Source organism: Hippopotamus amphibius, chromosome 6, assembly GCF_030028045.1.
Source record: "Hippopotamus amphibius kiboko isolate mHipAmp2 chromosome 6, mHipAmp2.hap2, whole genome shotgun sequence".
NCBI lineage: Eukaryota > Metazoa > Chordata > Mammalia > Artiodactyla > Hippopotamidae > Hippopotamus > Hippopotamus amphibius.
The window spans coordinates 106873576-106894516 of NC_080191.1; the positions used below are offsets into that span (position 1 = coordinate 106873576).

At 39.5% G+C, this 20941-nt stretch overlaps 1 protein-coding gene across 4 annotated transcripts in view; it reads left to right on the forward strand.

The window, feature by feature from the left end:
• KAT2B (lysine acetyltransferase 2B) overlaps positions 1 to 20536 on the forward strand; it is a 102845-nt gene extending 82309 nt beyond the window's left edge. For 2 of the 4 annotated variants that reach the window (XM_057738882.1, XM_057738883.1), the window contains 7 exons: positions 3199 to 3309; positions 5733 to 5876; positions 11752 to 11866; positions 13418 to 13454; positions 13686 to 13749; positions 13848 to 13932; positions 17550 to 20536. In XM_057738882.1, the coding sequence (XP_057594865.1) occupies positions 3199 to 3309; positions 5733 to 5876; positions 11752 to 11866; positions 13418 to 13454; positions 13686 to 13749; positions 13848 to 13932; positions 17550 to 17743 (750 nt within the window). In that variant the 3' untranslated portion in view covers positions 17744 to 20536. Of the gene's footprint in view, positions 1 to 3198; positions 3310 to 5732; positions 5877 to 8672; positions 9470 to 11751; positions 11867 to 13417; positions 13455 to 13685; positions 13750 to 13847; positions 13933 to 17549 lie in introns of those variants that run through there. The other 2 variants (XM_057738884.1, XM_057738885.1) reach the window with 2 other exon arrangements.
• Positions 20537 to 20941: the final 405 nt, after the last annotated feature.

Genomic DNA, 20941 nt, shown 5'->3' on the forward strand with positions numbered 1-20941 from the left:
TATTTTATTCTTTTTATATAGATTTGCATAATGTAGATGGACCATGATTTATGTAACTGTTCCCGATGGAAGACATTCATGTTTGTTTCTAGTTATTTTCTATCACTAACAGTGCTCTGTTTGGAAATGATTTTTAGGTGCTGAAAAGTGGTATTGCTGTACGAATGGCTATGGCCAGAGTCTTGATTTAAAAAATTATTTCCAGGTCGCACTTCTTAGAGGGTTTGCCAATTTACACTTTCACCAGTGGTGATGGAGAGAACCATTTCCATGCCCTTACTGACATGGGGTATCGTCAACCTTAAAGAAATTTGCTAAGTGCTGAGTGAAATACTGCATTTCATGATGGAGTGCTCTGATTACTATTGGGATCAAACATCTTTTATTGAAATTTTTTGGTTATATTTATTGCTTGTTCCTTTGATGATTTATCTTTTCTTTGTGTGTTGGTCCTATAGAAGATATTATTTATGCATTCTTGATGTTAATTTTTTATAATATCTTATATACCTATACCATCCCATTTTGTCATGTGTCTTTTGTTTATGGTATCTTAAATTGCTTATGAAATCTGTAAAAGAAGTTTGAAACTTTGAAGTAGTCTACTTAATAATCAGTCCTTTATGCTTTTGCATTTTATATTTTAAGAAGGCTTTTTGTATCTCTAGGTTATAAACCCACTCTTCTGTATCTTTTTATAATACTTTTGTATGGGTTTATTTTTCCATACATTTAGATTTCCAGTCCATCTTCTTACCATTTGACAAAACTCCTTTAAGGCTTAGCTTACATATCTTCTTTTCCTTCTCCATCTTAATTATCTTATAGCCTTTTTCTCTATTATAGGTACAAATACGTCACTCTGTACCAATGCCATGCGGTAAAAATACATCATGAGGCTCAAATGCAAGCCACATATGTAATTTAAAAATCTCTAGTAGCTGTATGAAAAAAAAGTGAAAAGAAACAGGTGAAATTAACTTGATATTTTCTGTTTAACCTGATGTGTCCAAAATACTGCCATTTCAACATGTAGTAAGTAGAAAACTTAATGAGAGTTTTTTTACTTGTGGGTAGTTTACACTCGTACATCTCGATTTGGACTTCTCACTCTTCCATTGATCAAAAGCTATGCATGGCTAGTGGCTACCATATTGAACAGCCAGTTCTATACAGTAATTATGTGTTTTATATGTTTGTCTTCCCCATTTTACTGTCTTCTCAAGCAGAGAGATATTTCATTCATCTTTTTATCTGAATTTTATTCAAACTCACAATGTGTCGGTATTGTGATACCTTTGGGAAAAGCTAACATGTCCGTGGGTAATATCAATGGAAGAATACTTTCCAGAATAGGGAGATGGTGATACTCTTCTCCTATGTACTGGACATAATATCCGTCCCCTGAATATTATTATGTTTGTTGGGATCCATGCTTTAGAAGGTTATTATTATACAGGAGAAAGCCCTGAAAAGTGTGCTTAGATTGAGAAAGGGTCTTTTGATCATGCCATACGAGGAACGACTGAAGCCCTGATGAAGCTTGGCTTAGGACCTGGGAGGTAGGAATGGGCATGGGTGAGGGAGGGTAATTTTCAAGGGTTTTGGGAGTCGTTAAAAGCAGGGATGAGGGCTTCCTGGGTGGCGCAGTGGTTGAGAATCTGCCTGCTAATGCAGAGGTCATGGATTCGATCCCAGCTCCAGGCAGATCCCACATGCCGCGGAGCAACTAAGCCCGTGTGCCAAAAAAAAAAAAGCAGGGATGAGTCTTTGTTATTCTAGGAGTAGAACTAAGGTCAATAGGTAGAAGGAACATGGGATCAGATCTCAGGGGAACATTAGGAAGAACTTCCCAACCATAACAATGGCTAAAAATTAATGGGTCTGAAGACCAAGCGAGCACCCCAAACTGGAGGTGTTCTAGCAGCTTACCTTTCCAAGGTGAATGGCAGGAGACTTCTAGCTTCACATGGGATAGAAGACCAGATGACTTCCAAAGCTCCTGTGGAACTATAGTTCCATGACGTCATACCTATGAGCATTTTGAGTTCTTTAGAAACATGTGTCACCAAATTCTAAAATATTGATGTGAAGATATTTGTGTCTGAATGCTTTGGCTTACTTTCATCTTCTTTTTATAAGATTCTAAAACCATCCCTTGGGAATTCCCTGGTGGTGCAGTGGTTAAGAATCTGCCTGCCAGTGCAGGGGACATGGGCTCGATCCCTGGTCCGAGACAGTCACACATGCTACAGAGCAACTAAGCCCATGTGCTACAACTACTGAGCCTGCGCTCTAGAGCCCATGAGCCACAGCTGTTGAGTCTGCGTGCCACAACTACTGAAGCCCATGCACCTAGAGCCCAGGTTCTGCAACAAGAGAAACCACCACACTGAGAAGCCTGTGCACTGCAATGAAGAGTAGCCCCTGCTCACCGCAATTAGAGAAAGCCTACATGTAGCAACACTCAACACAGCCAAAAATAAAAATTAAAAAATAAATAAATAAAACCGTCCCTTTAAATTTGTAGATTTTTCCTCTAAGCACTATACATCCCTGCAAAACTTGGTACTTACTTTTTTTTCATATTTCAATCATTAATTTATTCAACATTGTTCACTGCTTTTAGTTACTTCCTAATGTCTTCCAGCTCACTCAGAGGTTTGGGACTTCTCAGACCTTGCTTAGAAAGGTCTGATAAGACCAAGTTGAAAATCCTGTGTATGTGATGATACAATTCTTTGGAAGGATTGCTGATTTGTTGTATGCAGGAAGCACTTGGATGAGTTAATATTCTAGTAAAGATTAGCCCTTCTCATTTACATTGCTCTTTTCATCTCAGGTCATCAAATACTTTAAAGATAAGCAGAAATTCATAATCAATAATTACTCCAAAAACCTCTTTATTAATATTCAGCTTGTACTCTCTAGGACTGAGTGAGCAGCTTGTGGCCTCAGTGTGTTCTTTTCAGAGAGCCAGAGATTTGTATTTTCAAATGATGGTTATATCTCGATTCAGGGATTTTGAATTTTTTGGTTTTGGAGCTCATTTTCAAAGTTGAGAAATGCAAGAAGGTTGTTAGTGTTATACTGGTAATATATACTCCTAAATTTGCCAGTATATCCCAGTGAAAATGTAGGACTTCCTTTTCTCCAGAACCTAATATATTTGTCTGCATACTGCCTTGCCCCCCGTAGGGCTATGGGACACACCTGATGAACCATTTGAAGGAATATCACATAAAACATGACATCCTCAACTTCCTCACCTATGCAGATGAATATGCAATTGGATATTTCAAGAAGCAGGTGGGTTTTTTCACTGTGCAACCCCATTCTGTCATTCTTTTTCTTAATATGCACTCAGGTGGCTTTCATGCAAAGAGGTGCCTGCCCCCCACCCCCCACTGTTTTCTGCTTATAAGAAGGACATCCCTTTATTTTGCAAGCCTTCAGCCAGAAGTAAGCTTCAGTCACGATTAGACGGTATCACCAGCACATCGTAAGTACTAAATAAATGCTTATGGAGTGAATGAATGAATGTCATCTATAAGTGAAGAGTAGTGTTGCATCCTGACATTCTAAAATGTGGTATCCCCAGGCTAAGGAGAAATTCCCGTTACTGAGGAACTAGAGTTCCTCATGAATGAGAGAAATAGATGCAGTCCCTGGAAGACCTTCATTTATGACAGCAGAGAGGAAATTCTGAGATTTACAAAAGGTTTCAGACAATCCTGGTCCGTCAGCACACAGGCGGCTGGGAGCTTGGCTGCATCTTACTTAGTTCCTTCTGTCAGAAGTTTCCATCTCGACTCTCTGAGGATTATTCTTTGCTACATATCTTTTACTAGTGCTTTATAATTCTAAATTCCTAAACATTTTCCATTTACTTTTCTGATGACAAAAGTAATGTATAGTTATTATAGAAATTTTAGAAAATGAAACAAAAGCACAAATTAAAAAAGAAAAGTTGCTTGTAATTCTGCCACCCAAAGAAATTTACCGTTAATGTTTTGACAGATACCCTTCTAATATTTTTTCTCTGTGTGTTTGTGTGTGTATAAATACAAAAACTGGCTCATACTGTATGTAATTTAATTACTTCCTTTTTAACTTAATATAGTCTGATTTTTCTTTTTTCTTTTTTTTTTGCTTTGCACACTGCATGTATGTGATTTTATTATTAAAATATCAGAATGTATTTTCATTATTCAGATGCATGGATGATTAAAGATGAGAATAGGAGGGTTTTTTGGTTTGTTTGATTAAATTATAGATATGGGGGAAGTTTCTTTGAAAGGAAGTAGTTGTAAAAGTTTGCTGATAGTTTTCTTAAAAATGTATTCAGATAATTACAAAAATTAATTTGCTTAAAACTTAATATTTGCTTTTTAACTAAATATCTTCTGATTTTGCAAATATGGTTTTTGATAGTTCTCTGAAATTTTGTTGTATAAATGGAGAATAATTTATTAAACCAATACCACATTTGGGGACCATTTAGATATTTTTTATAAATAAGTGTCCCTGTGTGAGTGTATGCTTCCATACGTATTTAAGGTTTTGTTATGCACTGCCAAATACTATAACAATTTCTCTTCTTGTCAGCAGTCTATAAGGGGGCTCAGGAAAGGAGCTAATTGAAAAAAATTTTTTTACCCCCTTCCTAGGCAGCAAATTGTGCATGTTTGCATTTATTTGATTATTGTAAGGTTTGACTTGTTTTTCCTTGTTCATTGACCCTTTGTGTTTCTTCTTCTTTTTTTGAATTGCCAATTCATTGCATTTTGCCTCTTCTATTAAAATATTTATTTTTATATTGACTTATGAGAACTCATACATAAAGATATGATAGTAACCTTTTATTTTATGATTTTTCTCCCCTGTTTGTCATTTGTTTCATACATTGCTTATGGCTTTTTTCCCTCAATGTACAGAATTTTTAAGATTTTATTATATAAAATCTATTAACCTCGTTTTAAAATATAAGTCCTTATATGACTCGAAAGCTTTCCCTCCTCCAATGTCAGATAATTAACCTCCTGTTTATTTTTTTCTCATTCTATGGGATGCATTTGTGACTTTTATAGGCAGGAAACTAAAGTCTAAATAATTTTCTGCAAAAATTTGAAATAGGCACTGTATGGAAAATTGTTATATTGAATAGATATGTGACTATATACCCTGTATAGCTATATTATCACAGCTTAAAGTATGTAAATGAATAAATATACTGCAAAGTATTACCATCACTGAAACAACCACACTTGTGATGGTCTGGAAGTTTTTTGCCTGTCAAGTAGGTGTTTCATTTCCTCAACATCAAGGTTCTCATTGCTGTATTTTTGGACAAATTTTGCTTTCAGAATTTAGATCACTGTTAGTTACTGATTTGTGGAGCATCCTAGAAACCTCCTCTCTACTTTGGGAGAAATTGTGCAGTTTAATGCAAAATTAAACCTTATTATTACTTAATAGCCATTTTCATGAAAGACTTTTTAATATTATTTGTATTTTACTAGGATTATGTTTTATGTTGAATTGCTTCCTATTTGCACAGTTTGATTTCTGATGTTTGTGAACTTCTTGGAAGGGTTTCTTGCTAATCCTCCCCAGGATAATGGGATGAGAGCTTGGACCTGTGCAGGGCACCAAGACATAGTGCGTAGTTAGCACTCACAGAGGATGTTTGATGCACAAGGCTCGTATAAATGAAGTTATTGGCTTTGCAGGGTTTCTCCAAAGAAATTAAAATCCCTAAAACCAAATATGTTGGCTACATCAAGGATTATGAAGGAGCCACTTTAATGGGATGTGAGCTAAACCCACGGATCCCATATACGGAATTTTCTGTCATCATTAAAAAGCAGAAGGAGGTAAGCACATGACTGACTTGGGTTCCTTGGGCACAGGCCAGTCTCCGCTGGGGTGACGTGTGCATCCCTGGGTTCTGTGTGTGTGAATCCGCTGGATACCATAACCTCAGTTTGCTCTGGTTTATCTAGATTCCTTCTTTGAAGTTTTCCTTTATCTCCTCTCTAAATCATCACCTCTAAGGGGGTCAATACCTGTTAAATTGGTGTAAAATACAAAACTTGTAAAATAGGATAGTAAATCTTTTTTGGGGGTTTTAAAAAATTTTATTTATTTATTTTTGGCTGCGTGGGGTCTTAGTTGAGGCATGTGGGATCTTTCATTGTGGCGTGCTCAGGCTCTTCTTTGCAAGCTCTCTAGCTGTGGCACGTGGGCTTCTTTCTAGTGGTGGCATTTGAGTTTTCTCTCTCTAGTTGTGGGGCACAGGCTCCAAGGCACGTGGGCTCTGGGGTTTGTGGCACAAAGGCTCTCTAGTTGAGGTGCACGAGCTCAGTAGTTGTGGCATGCAGGCTTAGTTGCCCCGAGGCATGTGAGATCTTAGTTCCCTGACCAGGGATCGAACCCGCGTCCCCTGCGTTGGAAGGTGGATTCTTTACCACTGGACCACCAAGGAAGTCCCCATAATAGTAAATCTTAATTTCACCTTCAGGGCCTCTTCCATGCTGGCCCCAAGCATCCTTCCCAAACTCACATCTTTATCATCATTATTTCCCTTTCTGAACTGCTCTTCAAAGGCTGTAACCCTCTTGCTTGGTGTCTTCATCCTTTACCCACTTCTTCTCCCAACGTGTACACACACACACATATACACACACAGTCGGGACCACTTCCACCTGTTTTCCATTCCTCTTCGAACTTCTCAAGCACTAGTTTGATCCACTCATTTGAACTTCAGTTATTCCTCATCTTCCATATTTAGCTCAATGTGTATTCACCTCTCCTTTTGCACTGCAAGTTTGGAAGGCTTATACTTCCAGATATGAAGTGATTTGTCATATGGAGAGGACTTTTTTTTTTTGGCTGTGCTCTGTGGCATGCAGGATCTTCATTCCCCGACCAGGGAATCAATCCTGCACACCCCCTGCAATGGAAGCTCGGAATCTTGACCACTGGACTGCCAGGGAAGTCCCAAGTGATGTGTTATCTGATACCAGGGTGAAGTCTTTTATGCATATCAACCAAAAGAGAAGCAATAAAGGGAAAGGTTGATAGGTTTGACTGCATAGCAATTTTCACATTTCTCTAAGGCAAGAAAAAGAAACATAAAAAGAGCATAATTAGGAGAGTGCAAAGAGGCCATTTATTAAATGACTGAACTTTGTGTTAAGCCCAGGGTCACTCCCTTGGTCCCTCTAGTTCTTGGAGTTCAAAAACTGGAAATATGCACCTGGGTCACCCCACATCAATCCCATGTTATACTTGCATTATTCATTCGCGTGTACTTTTCTCTAGTGAGGAACAAAAGGGACATCTGCCTTAAACCTGTCTTTTCTTTTTTTTTAAGAACTTTTATTGAGATATAATTGACATACAATAAACTGCATTTATTTAAAATGTACAATTTGATAATTTTTTCCTTATTAGTAGTGTATATATGGCAATCCCAATCTCCCAATTCATCCCACCCCAAACCCCCCTGCTTTCCCCACTTGGTGTCCGTATGTTTGTTCTCTACATCTGTGAAACCTGTCTTTGTTTTCTGGTTTCTGCTCATGTCCCTTGATCACAGTTGTGAGTTACTTGTCAGATGTCACTGATGTAACAGATATGAAGCGCCCTTCTCAGTGTCTGGTGTATAGTAGGTGCTCAGTAAGTATTTTCCTTTTACTGAAAGTAGCTCAGACTTGTTCTCTGTTTCCCATGGAAGTGAGCAAGAGGCTTTTATTAAATTAGAAAATAAAAACAACCTCTGTTGTTTCTTGGTCCGAGATGTCAGCCTAAGACAGAATTCCACATAGGGTGCTTAGAGAGTTAATAAAAGCACAGCAGGCTCCTCTCCCGCTGCTGTTCTCTGAGGGGCTTAATGAGCAGGTCGAATTCGAAATTCGCAGCATGATGCAGCGTCAGAGGCTGCCGGTCCAGGGTAGCCATCCCTGCGCTGTCACCTGTCACTGTGCTCCCCATCCTTCTCCAGCTCATCCCTACAGTGGAAGCCCAGAGTGGGATCCCCCCGCGGGGTCTACAAATTCAAGAGTCCAGATCGGTGGGTTGGGCTCTTCCTGTGTGCAGGGGAAAGCCCTCTGTGCAGAGCTATTTTAGATGGCAGCAAAGCCTCAGCTTTTAGAAGACAGTGCCCCCACTCCCTCTCCTTCCCGTCTCTCCCCTTGGGTCCCTCCCCCACCCACCTCCCTCTGGCCTCCAGCCTTCTCTAATGTGCACCACTAAATGCATGATGTCAGCTTGCAGCTGTTCACCTAGTTCTTTTAAAAGAGATTGGGGACTTACCTGGTGGCTCAGTGGTTAAGAATCCGCCTGCCAGAGAATGGACTGGAGAACTCGAGGTTTGGGAGGGGGCCGGGGATGAAGGGGAAGATGAGACGAAGCGAGAGAGTAGCACAGACATATATATACTACCAACTGTAAAATAGATAGCCAGTGGGAAGTAGTTGTATAACAAAGGGAGTTCAACTCGAGGATGGAAGATGCCTTAGAGGACTGAGATGGGGAGGATGGGGGAGACTCGAGGGAGGGTGGGGGGGAGTCGAGGAAGGGAGGGAATACGGGGATATGTGTATAAAAACAGATGATTGAACTTGGTGTACCCCCCCCCAAAAAAAAAAATCTGCCTGCCAATTCAGGGGACGTGTTCGATCCCTGATCCAGGAAGATCCTACATGCCTCGGAGCAACTAAGCCTGCGAAACACAACTACTGAAGCCAGTGCAGCTAGAGCTCCTGCTCTGCAACAAGAGAAGCCACCGCACTGAGAAGCCTGTGCACCTCAATGAAGAGTAGCCCCCGTTCACCGCAACTAGAGAAAGCCCGCGTGCAGCAACGAAGACCCAATGCAGCCAATAAATAAATAAATAATAAATAAGTTTATTAAAACAATAAAAGATTGGAAGTCACCATAGTAAGATATTTGGATTCACATAATATCTTCTTCCACAGAATTCAAATAATTTTTACAAGTGTCATTTATTCCAACTTCGGAAACCCCCTTGAGGAAGGTAGGGACAAGTGGTGGGAAGGAACAAAGTGTGGCAAGGTGGAGGGTCTTTCCCACCCTTGAAGCGTACCAGAGCAGAGTCAGTCATGGTTGCGGTTAGTGGAGGTGGAGAGAGGAACCAGTACAGTTGCACAGGTGGAGCGATGGGTGGGAGCTGAGTGCTGTGGGTGAGCGTGGACTCCAAGGGAGTCCCTCCCTCCAAGGGAGGGCGGGATGCAGAGGGCTTAGCGTCCTCTTGCATCATCAGAGATGGTGTCATGGGACACGTATCTAGAACCGGATGGCCTGGAATCCAGGGAATCAGCGTGAGCAGAGATTCAGAGTCCAACATAAGCGGATTCACGGGTATGTGAACACCTGGGACCATAGATGTGTGTGGTGAAAGTCACTATTTGAGAAGGTGTGAATGGGCCATGAGCAGGCAGGACTGAGTGTGGGTGTGTGGGGGCTGGGAGGTGGTGGTAATTCTTAAATCACAGTTCATATCTGAGGCTGCGTGAGACTGGGCTTGGAGAAGCAATGGGACCTTTATAGGAAGACATGCAAAGACTTGTTGAAATACTAAAGATGGGGGAATCTCCCCTCCAGTTTTCTGTTGGGGAAGACTGAAACTGACAGCAGTGGAATGAGAGATGGATTTGAGGAGAGAAAGATGACGAAAGAGTGATGAAGTGAAGACATGTTCTAGGGAGGTGAAGATAAGACACTGGAATGGATGTGAAATGTCTCCTTTCTCCAAAGTGATCCTTGGGGATGCAGAGAGGTTGGGAAGCTCCCCACCGGCATTACCACTCACCGCACGGTGCAGCCACCTGCTAGGTTATCACATTTGAGAGCATCCTTGGTGAAGAGAAAAAAACCTTTAAAGTTATATTTTCTAAAGGCCTTCATTTAAGAAATTGCCAGTGGGATTCTTTAAAAAAATTTTTTTAATTGAAATATGGTTGATTTACAATGTTGGTGTTAGTTTCAGGTGTATAGCAAAGTGATTGCGTTATACATACATACATATCTATTCTTTTTTAGATTCTTTTCCATTATAGATTATTACAGAACATTGAGTAGAGTTCCCTGTGCTATACAGTAGGTCTTTGTTGATTATCTATTTTACATATAGCACTATACATCTGTTAATCCCATACTCCCAGTTTCTCCTTCCCGTCCTTCTCCTTTGATAATCATAAGTTTGTTTTCTATGTCTGGGAGTCTATTTCTGCTTTGTAAATAAGTTGATTTGTATCAACTTTTTTAGGTTCCACATATAAGTGATGTCATGATATTTGTCTTTCTCTGACTTACTTCAGTTAGTATGATCATCTCTAGGTCCATCCATGTTGCTGCAGATGGCATGATTTCATTCCTTTTTAGGGCTAATATTCTCTTGTTTACATGTAGCACATCTTTATCTGTTCATCTGTTGATGGACATTTAGATTGTTTCCAGGGATTCTTTTTTTTAGAAAGACTTGGACTTACAAATAAATGCAGGGCATCCATTTCGATCTGCTTTGTCCAAGGGGTAGCCATGGCTATTGGGTGCTTACTGATGGCCAGTTGAAACTGAAATGTGCTGTAAGTGTAAAATACGCTCCAATTTTGAAGACCTAGTGTGAATAAAAGCATGCAAAGTATCTCATAATTTTTTCTCATGCTTATATTCTGCAGTGATAATATTTTAGATCTATTGGATTAAATAAACATATATTGTTAAAATCAATTTCACCTGTTTCTTTTTACTTTTTTTTTTGTAAAGTAGCTACTGGAAAATTTTAAATTACATGCGTGGTTTACATGATATTTCTATTGGACAGCCTTGAGTAGATTTACCAGGAATATATTTTGCCAGTCCCATTCATTTTATGAAGTCCTATATTTGTTAAGAGTATGCATTCATGCTATAGCATTTACCAGCCTTATGTTTGAGATCAAGCACTTAGAAACTAGAATTTTTTGTTTTCCTTTGTGAATTTGATTAATGACTGCTACTGTTTTGTGTTTTCCAAAATTCAGTTATGGTATGGTTAATCTCAAGATGGTGATTTTTGAGGGTTTATTTTTTTTTTTTTTTTGCTCTCTTTTTTAAAGGGAAGACTGGTCTGGAAATAGCTACCTCAGGACATTAGGAATTATTTTATAAAACAAACAAACACCTCTCAAAACTCCCTAATTGGTTCCGGTGGCCCCTGTGCTGGTTATGTTGCCTTCACTCTTTAGAGCTGCTTTTTTGGATACAAACAGCATAGGTTGGGCCTCAAACCTTGAAAAGGCCATCCTCCCCGGCTTTGGGGACTTGTGAGTTTGTCTTCCCCTCGAGTGGAAGGGAACGGTTTCTGGTCATGGGATGTGAGGAGATCCTGACGTTGCTTGGGCTGCAGGGCTGTTTCCTGTAGCTGTGGCCAAGGCTCCCAGGGGAGAGGGCAACATAATTGCCACTTATGCTAAAGAGGACAGTGGGCCCGTGGGGCAGTGTGTTCTCTCAATATTGGCTTTTTTTTGATGGCAGGGGACAAGTATTCAAAGCCTACTGTGTGAATGACACTCAGTGTGCATGGTGTAATGGAATGCTTTCATGTCGTACCGTCTAATGGTATTCACCCTTTTGTTTCCTAAAGACTGAATTTTGTAGGGAAAACGACTCCTTCGGTTGACCGATTTAAACTGTAACCTCAGACTTCCGTCACTAAACATATTTTCTTCTTATGCTTTACAGATCATTAAAAAGCTGATAGAAAGAAAACAAGCCCAGATTCGGAAAGTCTACCCTGGACTTTCCTGTTTTAAAGATGGAGTCCGGCAGATCCCAATAGAAAGCATTCCTGGAATTCGTATGTATAGACCGTCTTCTAAAAGCAAAACCTTTTGGTAATGCCAGGAGCGTGTTGGAAACAGTTACACCAGAGTGCAGTGGTTTGGAAGGCTTTTTACTCTGCCTGTCTCCATTTGTTATTGTAGTCTTTAAGAAGGGAGCAGACGCTTTCCTTTTACATCTTTTCTCTGTTTCCCAATGCAAACAAATCAAAGAGAACTAGTCGACCTCTTGCTGTAGCTCTTAATGTCCATCATTTATGACAGCCTGGGATTTGTCACACTCCCCCATGTGTGACCTTGAAGGCAGGGACTTCTGCTCATACAGATGGGGAGGTTGAGTCTCAGGATGGCTGAGCCCTTTAAGCTTAAACGGCACGTGGCTGGTGGCTGCCAGGAATAGTAGCAGCCCCGTCCTTGTCTCCTCCAGACATCTTGCTGTTTGCACCCTCTCACTGCCCTCCTGGGTGCAACCTGCCTGGAACTGTGCTTGGCTGAGTTAGTTTCCCCAAACCTCTAAACAAGATGATTGCAGAGCATATAATTTGTTTCAAGTTCCCTATTTTAGAGTAGTTTTCCCAAGGGTTCTTCTCTGTGAGCATATTAGAGGTGAGTTGTATCGGGTTAAAACACATAAAATAGCTGTTTTGTAGTTCAGACGCTACGAATACTGGCACTTGCATTCGGTTCAAATCTAGGATCGTCTAGTATATTGAAGATCTAATAAACAAAACCAAAGCAAACAAACTAGAATTCTCCAGAAAAAATAGACATTATATGGGCGAGATGTATTTCTTTATTACAAGTATACCTGTAATAGATCTTACTTTCCTTGCCGGACCTAGAAATTTTACTTCCGTGTATTATCCTTATTAGTGACATGATAGCTGCCCTATCACTGAATGCCTCCATGTGCCAGGCATTCGTCTGTTTTTGTTTGTTTGTTTGTTTTTTACATATATTAACTAATCTCAAAAGGAATCACATCAGCTCAGTTTTGGAGTTCTGTTTTATAGGTTGATGAACAGAGGCAGAGGTTGACTAACTTATCTAGGGTACGTTAGCTTTTAAGGAGAGAACAGGAAATCAATCCAGGTCTATTGGACTCCAGGCTGTGTCTCCTTTGTCTCCTTTCTGCTACACTAAACCATCTTGCATTATAGGCAAGGTCTGTGCCAAATAAAATAGAGACCAGGACTGAGTTTGTTCCAGCCTAAAATAACAGCTTAACTCTTTCACATGGTGATTAGCGAAAAATGTGACTTAGAGTTTTAAAAATATACATGCCCACAGTACCAGACATATTTGTTTTTTGCGCTTTCCTCTGAAAGGTTGGAGTTCTTGCTTTAAAAAGTACTAACAGATAGAGCAGTGTCAGTCTTGGAAATGTTTTGTTTTGTTAGGTGTGTGAGGAACTAAAGAACTAACTGTAGTTAATTTCAGTCTCTTTTCAGATATAGACTTTTATTGAGTCGTAGCTATAATTTAATGTATTTTTGAAAAATATTAAGTATGTTATTCTCTTGACACAAAGCAATTCTCATTCAGTGTTTAATTTCGTTGATATATAGGAGAGACAGGCTGGAAACCAAGTGGAAAAGAGAAAAGGTAAGTGATGGGCCAGAGGATATTAATGGAAGTGTTTTCTTCCCCCTCCCAGAAACTTAGAGAAAACAGGCAAACTGATTGCAGTCACCATCACAACACTCGTTAGCTTTCAATTTCCATAAAAAAGTTCTGGAATGGTTCTAATTTTAGATTTATGTAAAAATGAGTTGGAATCACCTGGCAAGAGGGTAGAAAACTAATCATTGTTCCTTTTTGTTTACTCTTTTCAAGTAAAGAGCCCAAAGACCCTGACCAGCTATACAGCACGCTCAAGAGCATCCTCCAGCAGGTGAAGGTGGGTGTTTTCTTTTCCTTCACCCCATGCAAATGTTTTGAAATGATTTCCCACATGGAATTTCCATATTAGATACCTTACTTTCTTCTTTACCCAAGAGCCATCAAAGCGCTTGGCCCTTCATGGAACCCGTGAAGAGAACAGAAGCTCCGGGATATTATGAAGTTATAAGGTTCCCCATGGGTAATGCCATTAACATTTTCTAAGTATAGATTTAAAACTCTCTGGATGGCGGTGTGGGGGACAAAGGGTTGCTGAGGTTGATGTGTACTCTTCTGCTGTAGGGTAGGATGCGTGTGACGGGCTTGTGGAGGGCCAGTGGTGTCAGAGCAGGAGGATAGAGAGAAAGGGGGGTGGCCGCGTTCCTTAGACATCCTGCTGCTGTCCTGTAGTGCCTACACCAGCAACACGAGCTGCAGACAGCACTAGAGACGAAAGTCAGCTCTTTGGACATAACCTCGCTTATATTCTGCTTGGTTGCAAATGGAAAAACGTCAGCTTGTCCTCTTGATATGCTTTGAGAATCTGAGAATTTTTGAAGGTATACAGATGAAGTTAGATTAAGCCGCTTGACTGCTGTACTTTTTAGACAGAGAAATAACCACTAATGCAGCTCTTGATTTTCCATGCTCTTGAAGGAGATCGAGTGTCACTAATTATACTCCTATTTTAAGCTTTGTCCCACATCCAAAAACAAACAAACAGAATGCCTTTAGAAATGTAGAATTGTGGAATTTGCTGCTGTGTCTACACTAGGCCAAAATGAATGATTAATTGCATCAATTGCGAACGCCCAAATTAAAGTAATTTGGCACTGTGCAGATGACAGACCAGTAGCTGGATTTTTTTCTTTTTCAATCAGTTGTGTGACCATTTTTCGGAGAGAGCCTGCATCTTCTGTCCGTTTTCCACCTGCAATCTCTTCCTGGTGCTAAGACGATATTAAGATGTGAAAGGAAGAGTGAAAGGGATCCATTAGCTCCCCTATAACAGAGTTATTTGTAGATGTTTTCTGTGGCATTATCACACAAACGTTTACGTAGTATTGGTAATGATTTCAGTAGTCTCTGGTCCTTCAAGCGGACACACATCCATGCGCTTTTCTTTCTCTTTTCTCCCTGCCTTGCTTCTGTGTATTTCAGGACATGAAAATCAGAGTGAGGGTTGAAGGAGTGTAGAATTCTGAATGGAAGGGTGACTTGGGAATCAGTATTTCCCATGATGTGAAAAATATGCTAAAACCCTTTAAGTCCATTTCCACACTCACCCTCATCACCTGGGCTGCCTCAAGTCCTTTTGTGAAATGCTCGCAGGAGGTTGCGTGAGCCTGGGGAGAATGGTTTCCAGCCCTGTCCACGTGCATTCTGAAGCCCTGCGGTGGCAGGTCCAGTGGGTCCTGTCTGTGGTAGCCGACTCACAGCGTGCTCTCTGGAAGTGTTTTGCTTGGTCCAGCCAGAGAAGGGTGGGAACCTTGCCAGCTGGACGCCACTTGTGTGCACAGCTGAATGCTCCTGAGGGGAAAATTGCCCCACTGAGCAAGGGCAGTGGTGGGATGAGGTGTGTGCGAGCAGAGTTAATGAACACAGTAAATGGTGCCCTTTGGTGGAGCAGTGCTTTTTACCCTGGGATGCCCTTGCCCATAAGATGGTCATGTCTCTGAGGACAAGACTGACAAACCAGTAATTTCGCTTTTTCTGCCATTGCCTTCTTGGCTTTTTCAAAAAAATGTTTTTCTCTTCCCCGCATGCCCTAAAAAAACTCTTTTCGCCCACGTGGATGAGATCCAACCTGTTTCATTTAGGGAATGGTATTCAGTACAGCGTCTGGCCCAAGCTTCCCACACGCAGATGGCTAGGCAGGGCTTTCCTGTTTACCCAGAATTCCCAACTTTTGGCAGCGGGAGGGGATGAACATAGGATAACTCAGTGGTGTCTCCACACTTGTTATCACTGCTGTTCATCACCTTATTTTGTAACCCAGGCCACTTGGTCAACCGAAGGCTTCTAAGAAGGCCAGGGGAAGGAAGACGTTATCTATAACTTTAGAATAGAAAGGAAATAGAGAAAGGAAACATGCAGGATTGGTTGTAATTATTCAGAAAGCTCCAAGCACTTTCATGATTCGTCTCTGCTGTATTTGAGGCTCTCCCCATCTCTCATTTCCCCCTGCCTTCCAAAAAATGGTTGGAAAAAAAACTTCTTTGTGTCAAGTTTCATTCTTTTTCCCCCTATACTTTGTTTTTTGTTTTGGGGTTTTTTTTTTTTTTTTTTTTTTTTGGTTACATGTCTCTTCCTTCTAAACATTGTAAATACAGTATCAGGCAGCATATCTTAAAGTGGTGGGCAGAGAGGCCAGCTTCACTGCTCTTTCTTTATTAAATGAGAGCACCTCTTCATCAGTTCAATCCCACTCTGGTGAGACGTTTACTGGGGTATTTGCTGAGCCTCTGTGTAGCTTACCACTTTTCACTTTTTCTCTCTCCTAACTGTTTCAGTTAGAGAAGAAAGAAAATGGAGAGATGAACTCAGATGTGATGGCATACTTCTAACCAAGATAGGCTCTAGCAAAAAAAAAAAAAGAGAGGCTTTAGTCAAAGGAAACAGGCAAAAGCATATATTTCCCATTTTTCCTTTGGAGTTTTGTGGTAGGTGTAGGATTTTGATGCCAGTGAATTTCTCACTATTTTGTGATGTTACACATAAGCTTTTTTATCTTATTAAATGATGATCCCAGTGTATTTGGTTGTAAATTTCTTTCCCTCTGGAAAATTTGATAATATAGTGGGAATTTGGGTTTTTGGTAGTTAGAAATATTTCTTTAGTGATTTTGATTTATTTTTTTCGTGCATAGTTTATATAATTTTTTTCACATTCTTTTCCATTATGGTTTATTACAGGATATTGAATATAGTTCCCTGTGCTATACAGTAGGACCTTGTTGTTTATTTGTTTTATATATAGTAGTGTGTATCTGCTAGTCCAATTTAATAGTTGATATAATTTTTAACGATAGAGCTAGACTTAAGGACAAGTAGATAAATGTTAACATCTTCTAATCTGCATGGAATTCTTTAAATTGGTCCTGAAAGTGAGGATTGAAGAAGCCCCATTCTTGTAAGTTTAGCACTATTTTCATTTGTAAAGTAATATAATCTAAAGCAAGTAGATATAATGGGGAAATATTCTTCTTAAAATTGTCTTGCAAGGCCTACTTGCTTTAGAAAATAGATTATTAAGTAAAGTTTGTCATTCTTATTTCATTGATGGAGCATGAAACTAAATTCACTGGAACCATTTTACATGCAGGGTCACTGGTGTATTTGCAGCTGTATTTATGATCTATTTCTCTGCTTTAGTTCTGTCTCTACAACACAAAAACGACTGTGAATTTAGAGAAACAAACTCATCCTGATTGTTTTAAGTAATGAAGTGATTCGATACAAATGGTCCACCTGCTGTGCTCCACGTATAGACAGAGCCTCTTCTGTATAATTTTGAATGAATAGCTAACAGTACTTGGTTTATCTTACTGCTGCTAATCTACTTAGCTTCCTCGTGCTGAATAGGGCATTGGGCCAGAGGACTAATAACGGTCCCTTCAATGTTAAAACACTGTGATTTTGCATAGGGTACCATCACAGAAGAAAGAACATAAGATTCAAAACTGTTTTCCTTGATCGTATGAATTTCTCTTAAAGAAGGGCATTTGGGATGGTGAAAATGTGATCAAACTGATCTCACCTTTGTCAGCTGGTATTTAAGAGGAGTCAAAGATTGCTAATATTTTCTTTTCCTGTGCAGATCTGAAAACCATGAGCGAACGCCTCAAGAATAGGTACTACGTGTCTAAGAAATTATTCATGGCAGACTTACAGCGAGTCTTTACCAATTGCAAAGAGTACAACCCCCCTGAGAGTGAATACTACAAATGTGCCAATATCCTGGAGAAATTCTTCTTCAGTAAAATTAAGGAAGCTGGATTAATTGACAAGTGATATTTTTTTCCCCTCTGCTTCTTAGAAACTCATCAAGCAGTGTGCCTATAAGCATGGTTTAGTTTTACAAAGAATTGGACATAATGTATTGAAGATACTTGTAATAATTAGCACTTTTAAAAAACAAACAGAAAACCTCCTCTTAGCTTTTCAGATATGTATTTAAATTGAAGTCATAGAACATTTTTATTTTATGGAATAGATTTTAATCTATTTACTACTATTAATGTCAATTCTCTATGGCATGTCCATTAGCTGAATATTCAATAATAGATGATCAGGGGTTTCCTCAAAACTTGTATATGGGGAAATTGCACATAGTACCAGGATTTGGGGGAATGCAGAAAATTTTCAGACCGTGAATGTTTCCATTTTTTTCTAATGGAATGTGAGAGTTTATTTTTATTTTATTCTGAAGGACTTTAAAGGAAGGGATACATGATAAAAAGCCTGTAAAAGGTGAAATATGTGATGTGTGAAGTCTCATGGTAGACTTTTTATATATATTTTTAAAAAACACTCATCTAGATGAGGTGCTTTGAGCAGTTCTGAAAAATGCAGTTCCAGAAAAGCAACTGCTTTGATTCCTAAGGAAGAAATTCTAAATAATGCAAACTTTTTTTATAAGCATCTGGGTTTTTGATAATTCTGTCTACCTACAACAAACTTGTGAGTGCATAACCACTATTTTAATAATTATTTTCTCTACACAAGTGTGTAATACTATATCTGACTTCACTTATGCAGGCCATAAGTTCCAGAAGGCAATTTCCTGGACCACAAAGGCATCCATTTGAAAACACTTGCGATTGACTCAACATACGTCAATAAAAAAAGATGTATCATCAAAATATGTATCAAATTTAGTGAATCCTTGTTCCATAGATAAGGATTTATTTCCCTTTTTCTACAGTACACACAACCCCACTGATAATGTATTTATGAACATTTTTCCTTTTGCATCTCCAGGTTATATTCATTGTTGGAGATGAATTAAATTACCACCAAGATTTGCTGTCAGTATTTTAATGCCTACGTTGGTATATATACCCAGGGTAATGATATCCCACTAAAATCCATCATACAGCCTTATTAACCTGTCTTGGGATTCCAGCTCAGTGCTTGGATTTATCTCCTGATTAACACTACATTGAAATGTGGGACACCTGCCATCCCAACTCTGGGAGAACCAACTCATACAAAACAAACGAAGGCCATCTTGATGGTCTCGACACTAATTTTTATGATACAAATTTATAAACTGATTTTTGTAAAGGACTAGGTTTTAAAAGTGTATTTAACTTGATGTTTTCTATCAGCATAAAATAATTGAAATGATCATTTGATAGACATTAAACACAGTTGCCAGAGATAATCTGCACAAAAGAAAAAACCCCGCAGGTGGCTGTGAAGTTGGAAGGATTGTTTTTCATATGTAGGATACATTCAGAATGCTCACAACTGAGAAATGCCTCAACTTTTTAAAGTATAAGAAACCACCTTTGAGTGGCATCTAAATTTCCAATGAAGAAGGATGATACAGTTTGGGTTAAGTATGTTGGACTGGTTTTACACAGTGCTTTGTACTGGATCTGCTGAAGCACCTGGCCAGCTTGGTATCCTGTGAAAGTTTGTTATTTTCTGGGTAGACATTCTTATAGAGTATTGTCTTTAAAATCAGATTGTCTCTTCTATATTGAAAGCATTTTTATGTTTTCTAATTTAAAAATTAATATTTTCTTATAGATATTGTGCAATAAAGCTGAAGTAGGATGTGTGGTTTTTGCAAATGCTTTAACAGCGGATAAAATTTTACATTTGTAAAATTAATATATTGTACTGGTACAAAATAGTTTTAAATTATATTTTAAAAAGCTCTCAATCTGGTGGTGTGTTTTCTTCTTCCGGCAGATTGAGTTTAACAGGGCAAATGTGCAATCTGGTTGATAACTGACTACATCCTTGGTTCTTAGGTCTTCATAAGCATTTTGAGGAAGGTGTTCAGAATTATTGCATTTGTGGGAAGTTTCATAAAAATTCACAGCCCATCAGTGAAAACTTTCCAAGAGGAGAGACGCTTACTGTGTCTCTTGAGGTATCCACTGCATCTTGCCTGTTGTCACTCATTAAACAAAGAAAAAAAAATCTAGTTAAAGAAGAGTGTTACTGGGACTTTCCTGGTGGCACAGTGGTTAAGAATCTGCCTGCCAAATCAAAACTACAATGAAGTATCACCTCACACCGGTTAGAATGGGCATCATCAGAAAATCTACAAACAGTAAATGCTGGAGAGGGTGTGGAGGAAAGGGAACACTCTTGCACTGTTGGTGGGAATGTAAATTGATACAGCCACTATGGAAAACAGTATGGAGGTTCCTTGCAAAACTAAAAGTAGAACTACATATGACCCAGCAATCACACTGCTGGGCATATACCCAGAGAACACCATAATTCAAAAAGACACATGCACTCCAACGTTCACTGCAGCACTATTTACAATAGCCAGGGCATGGAAGCAACCTAAATGTCCATCAACAGATGAATGGGTGAAAAAGATGTGGTACATATATACAATGGAATATTACTCAGATGTAAAGAGCAATGAAACTGGGACATTTGTAGAGACATGGATGGACCTAGAGACTGTCATACAGAGGTAAAGTGAGTCAGAACAGAAAAACAAATATCGTATATTAACACATATATGTGGAATATAGAAAAATGGTACAAATCAACTATTTTGCAAGGCAGAAATAGAGACCCAGATGTAGAGAACAAACATATGGACACCAAGTGGGGAAAGCAGGGAGGGTTGGGGGGGAATGAATTGGGAGATTGGGATACCAAATTGTACACTCTATATGCAGTTTATTGTATGTAAACTGTATCTCAATAAAAGTTCTTAAAAAAAAAAAAAGAGTCTGCCTGCCAATACAGGGGTTATGGGTTCGATACCTGGTCCAGGAAGATCCCACATGCTGCGGAGCAACTAAGCCCCTGTGCCTCCACTACTGAGCCTGTGCTCTAGAGCCTGAGAGCCACAACTACTGAGCCTGCGTACTGCAACTACTGAAGCCCACGCACCTAGAGCCTGTGCTCTGCAACAAGAGAAGCCACAGTGATAAGAAGCCTGTGCACCGCAACAACTAGAGAAAGCCCGCATGCGACAGCAAAGACCCAGTGCAGCCAATAAATAAA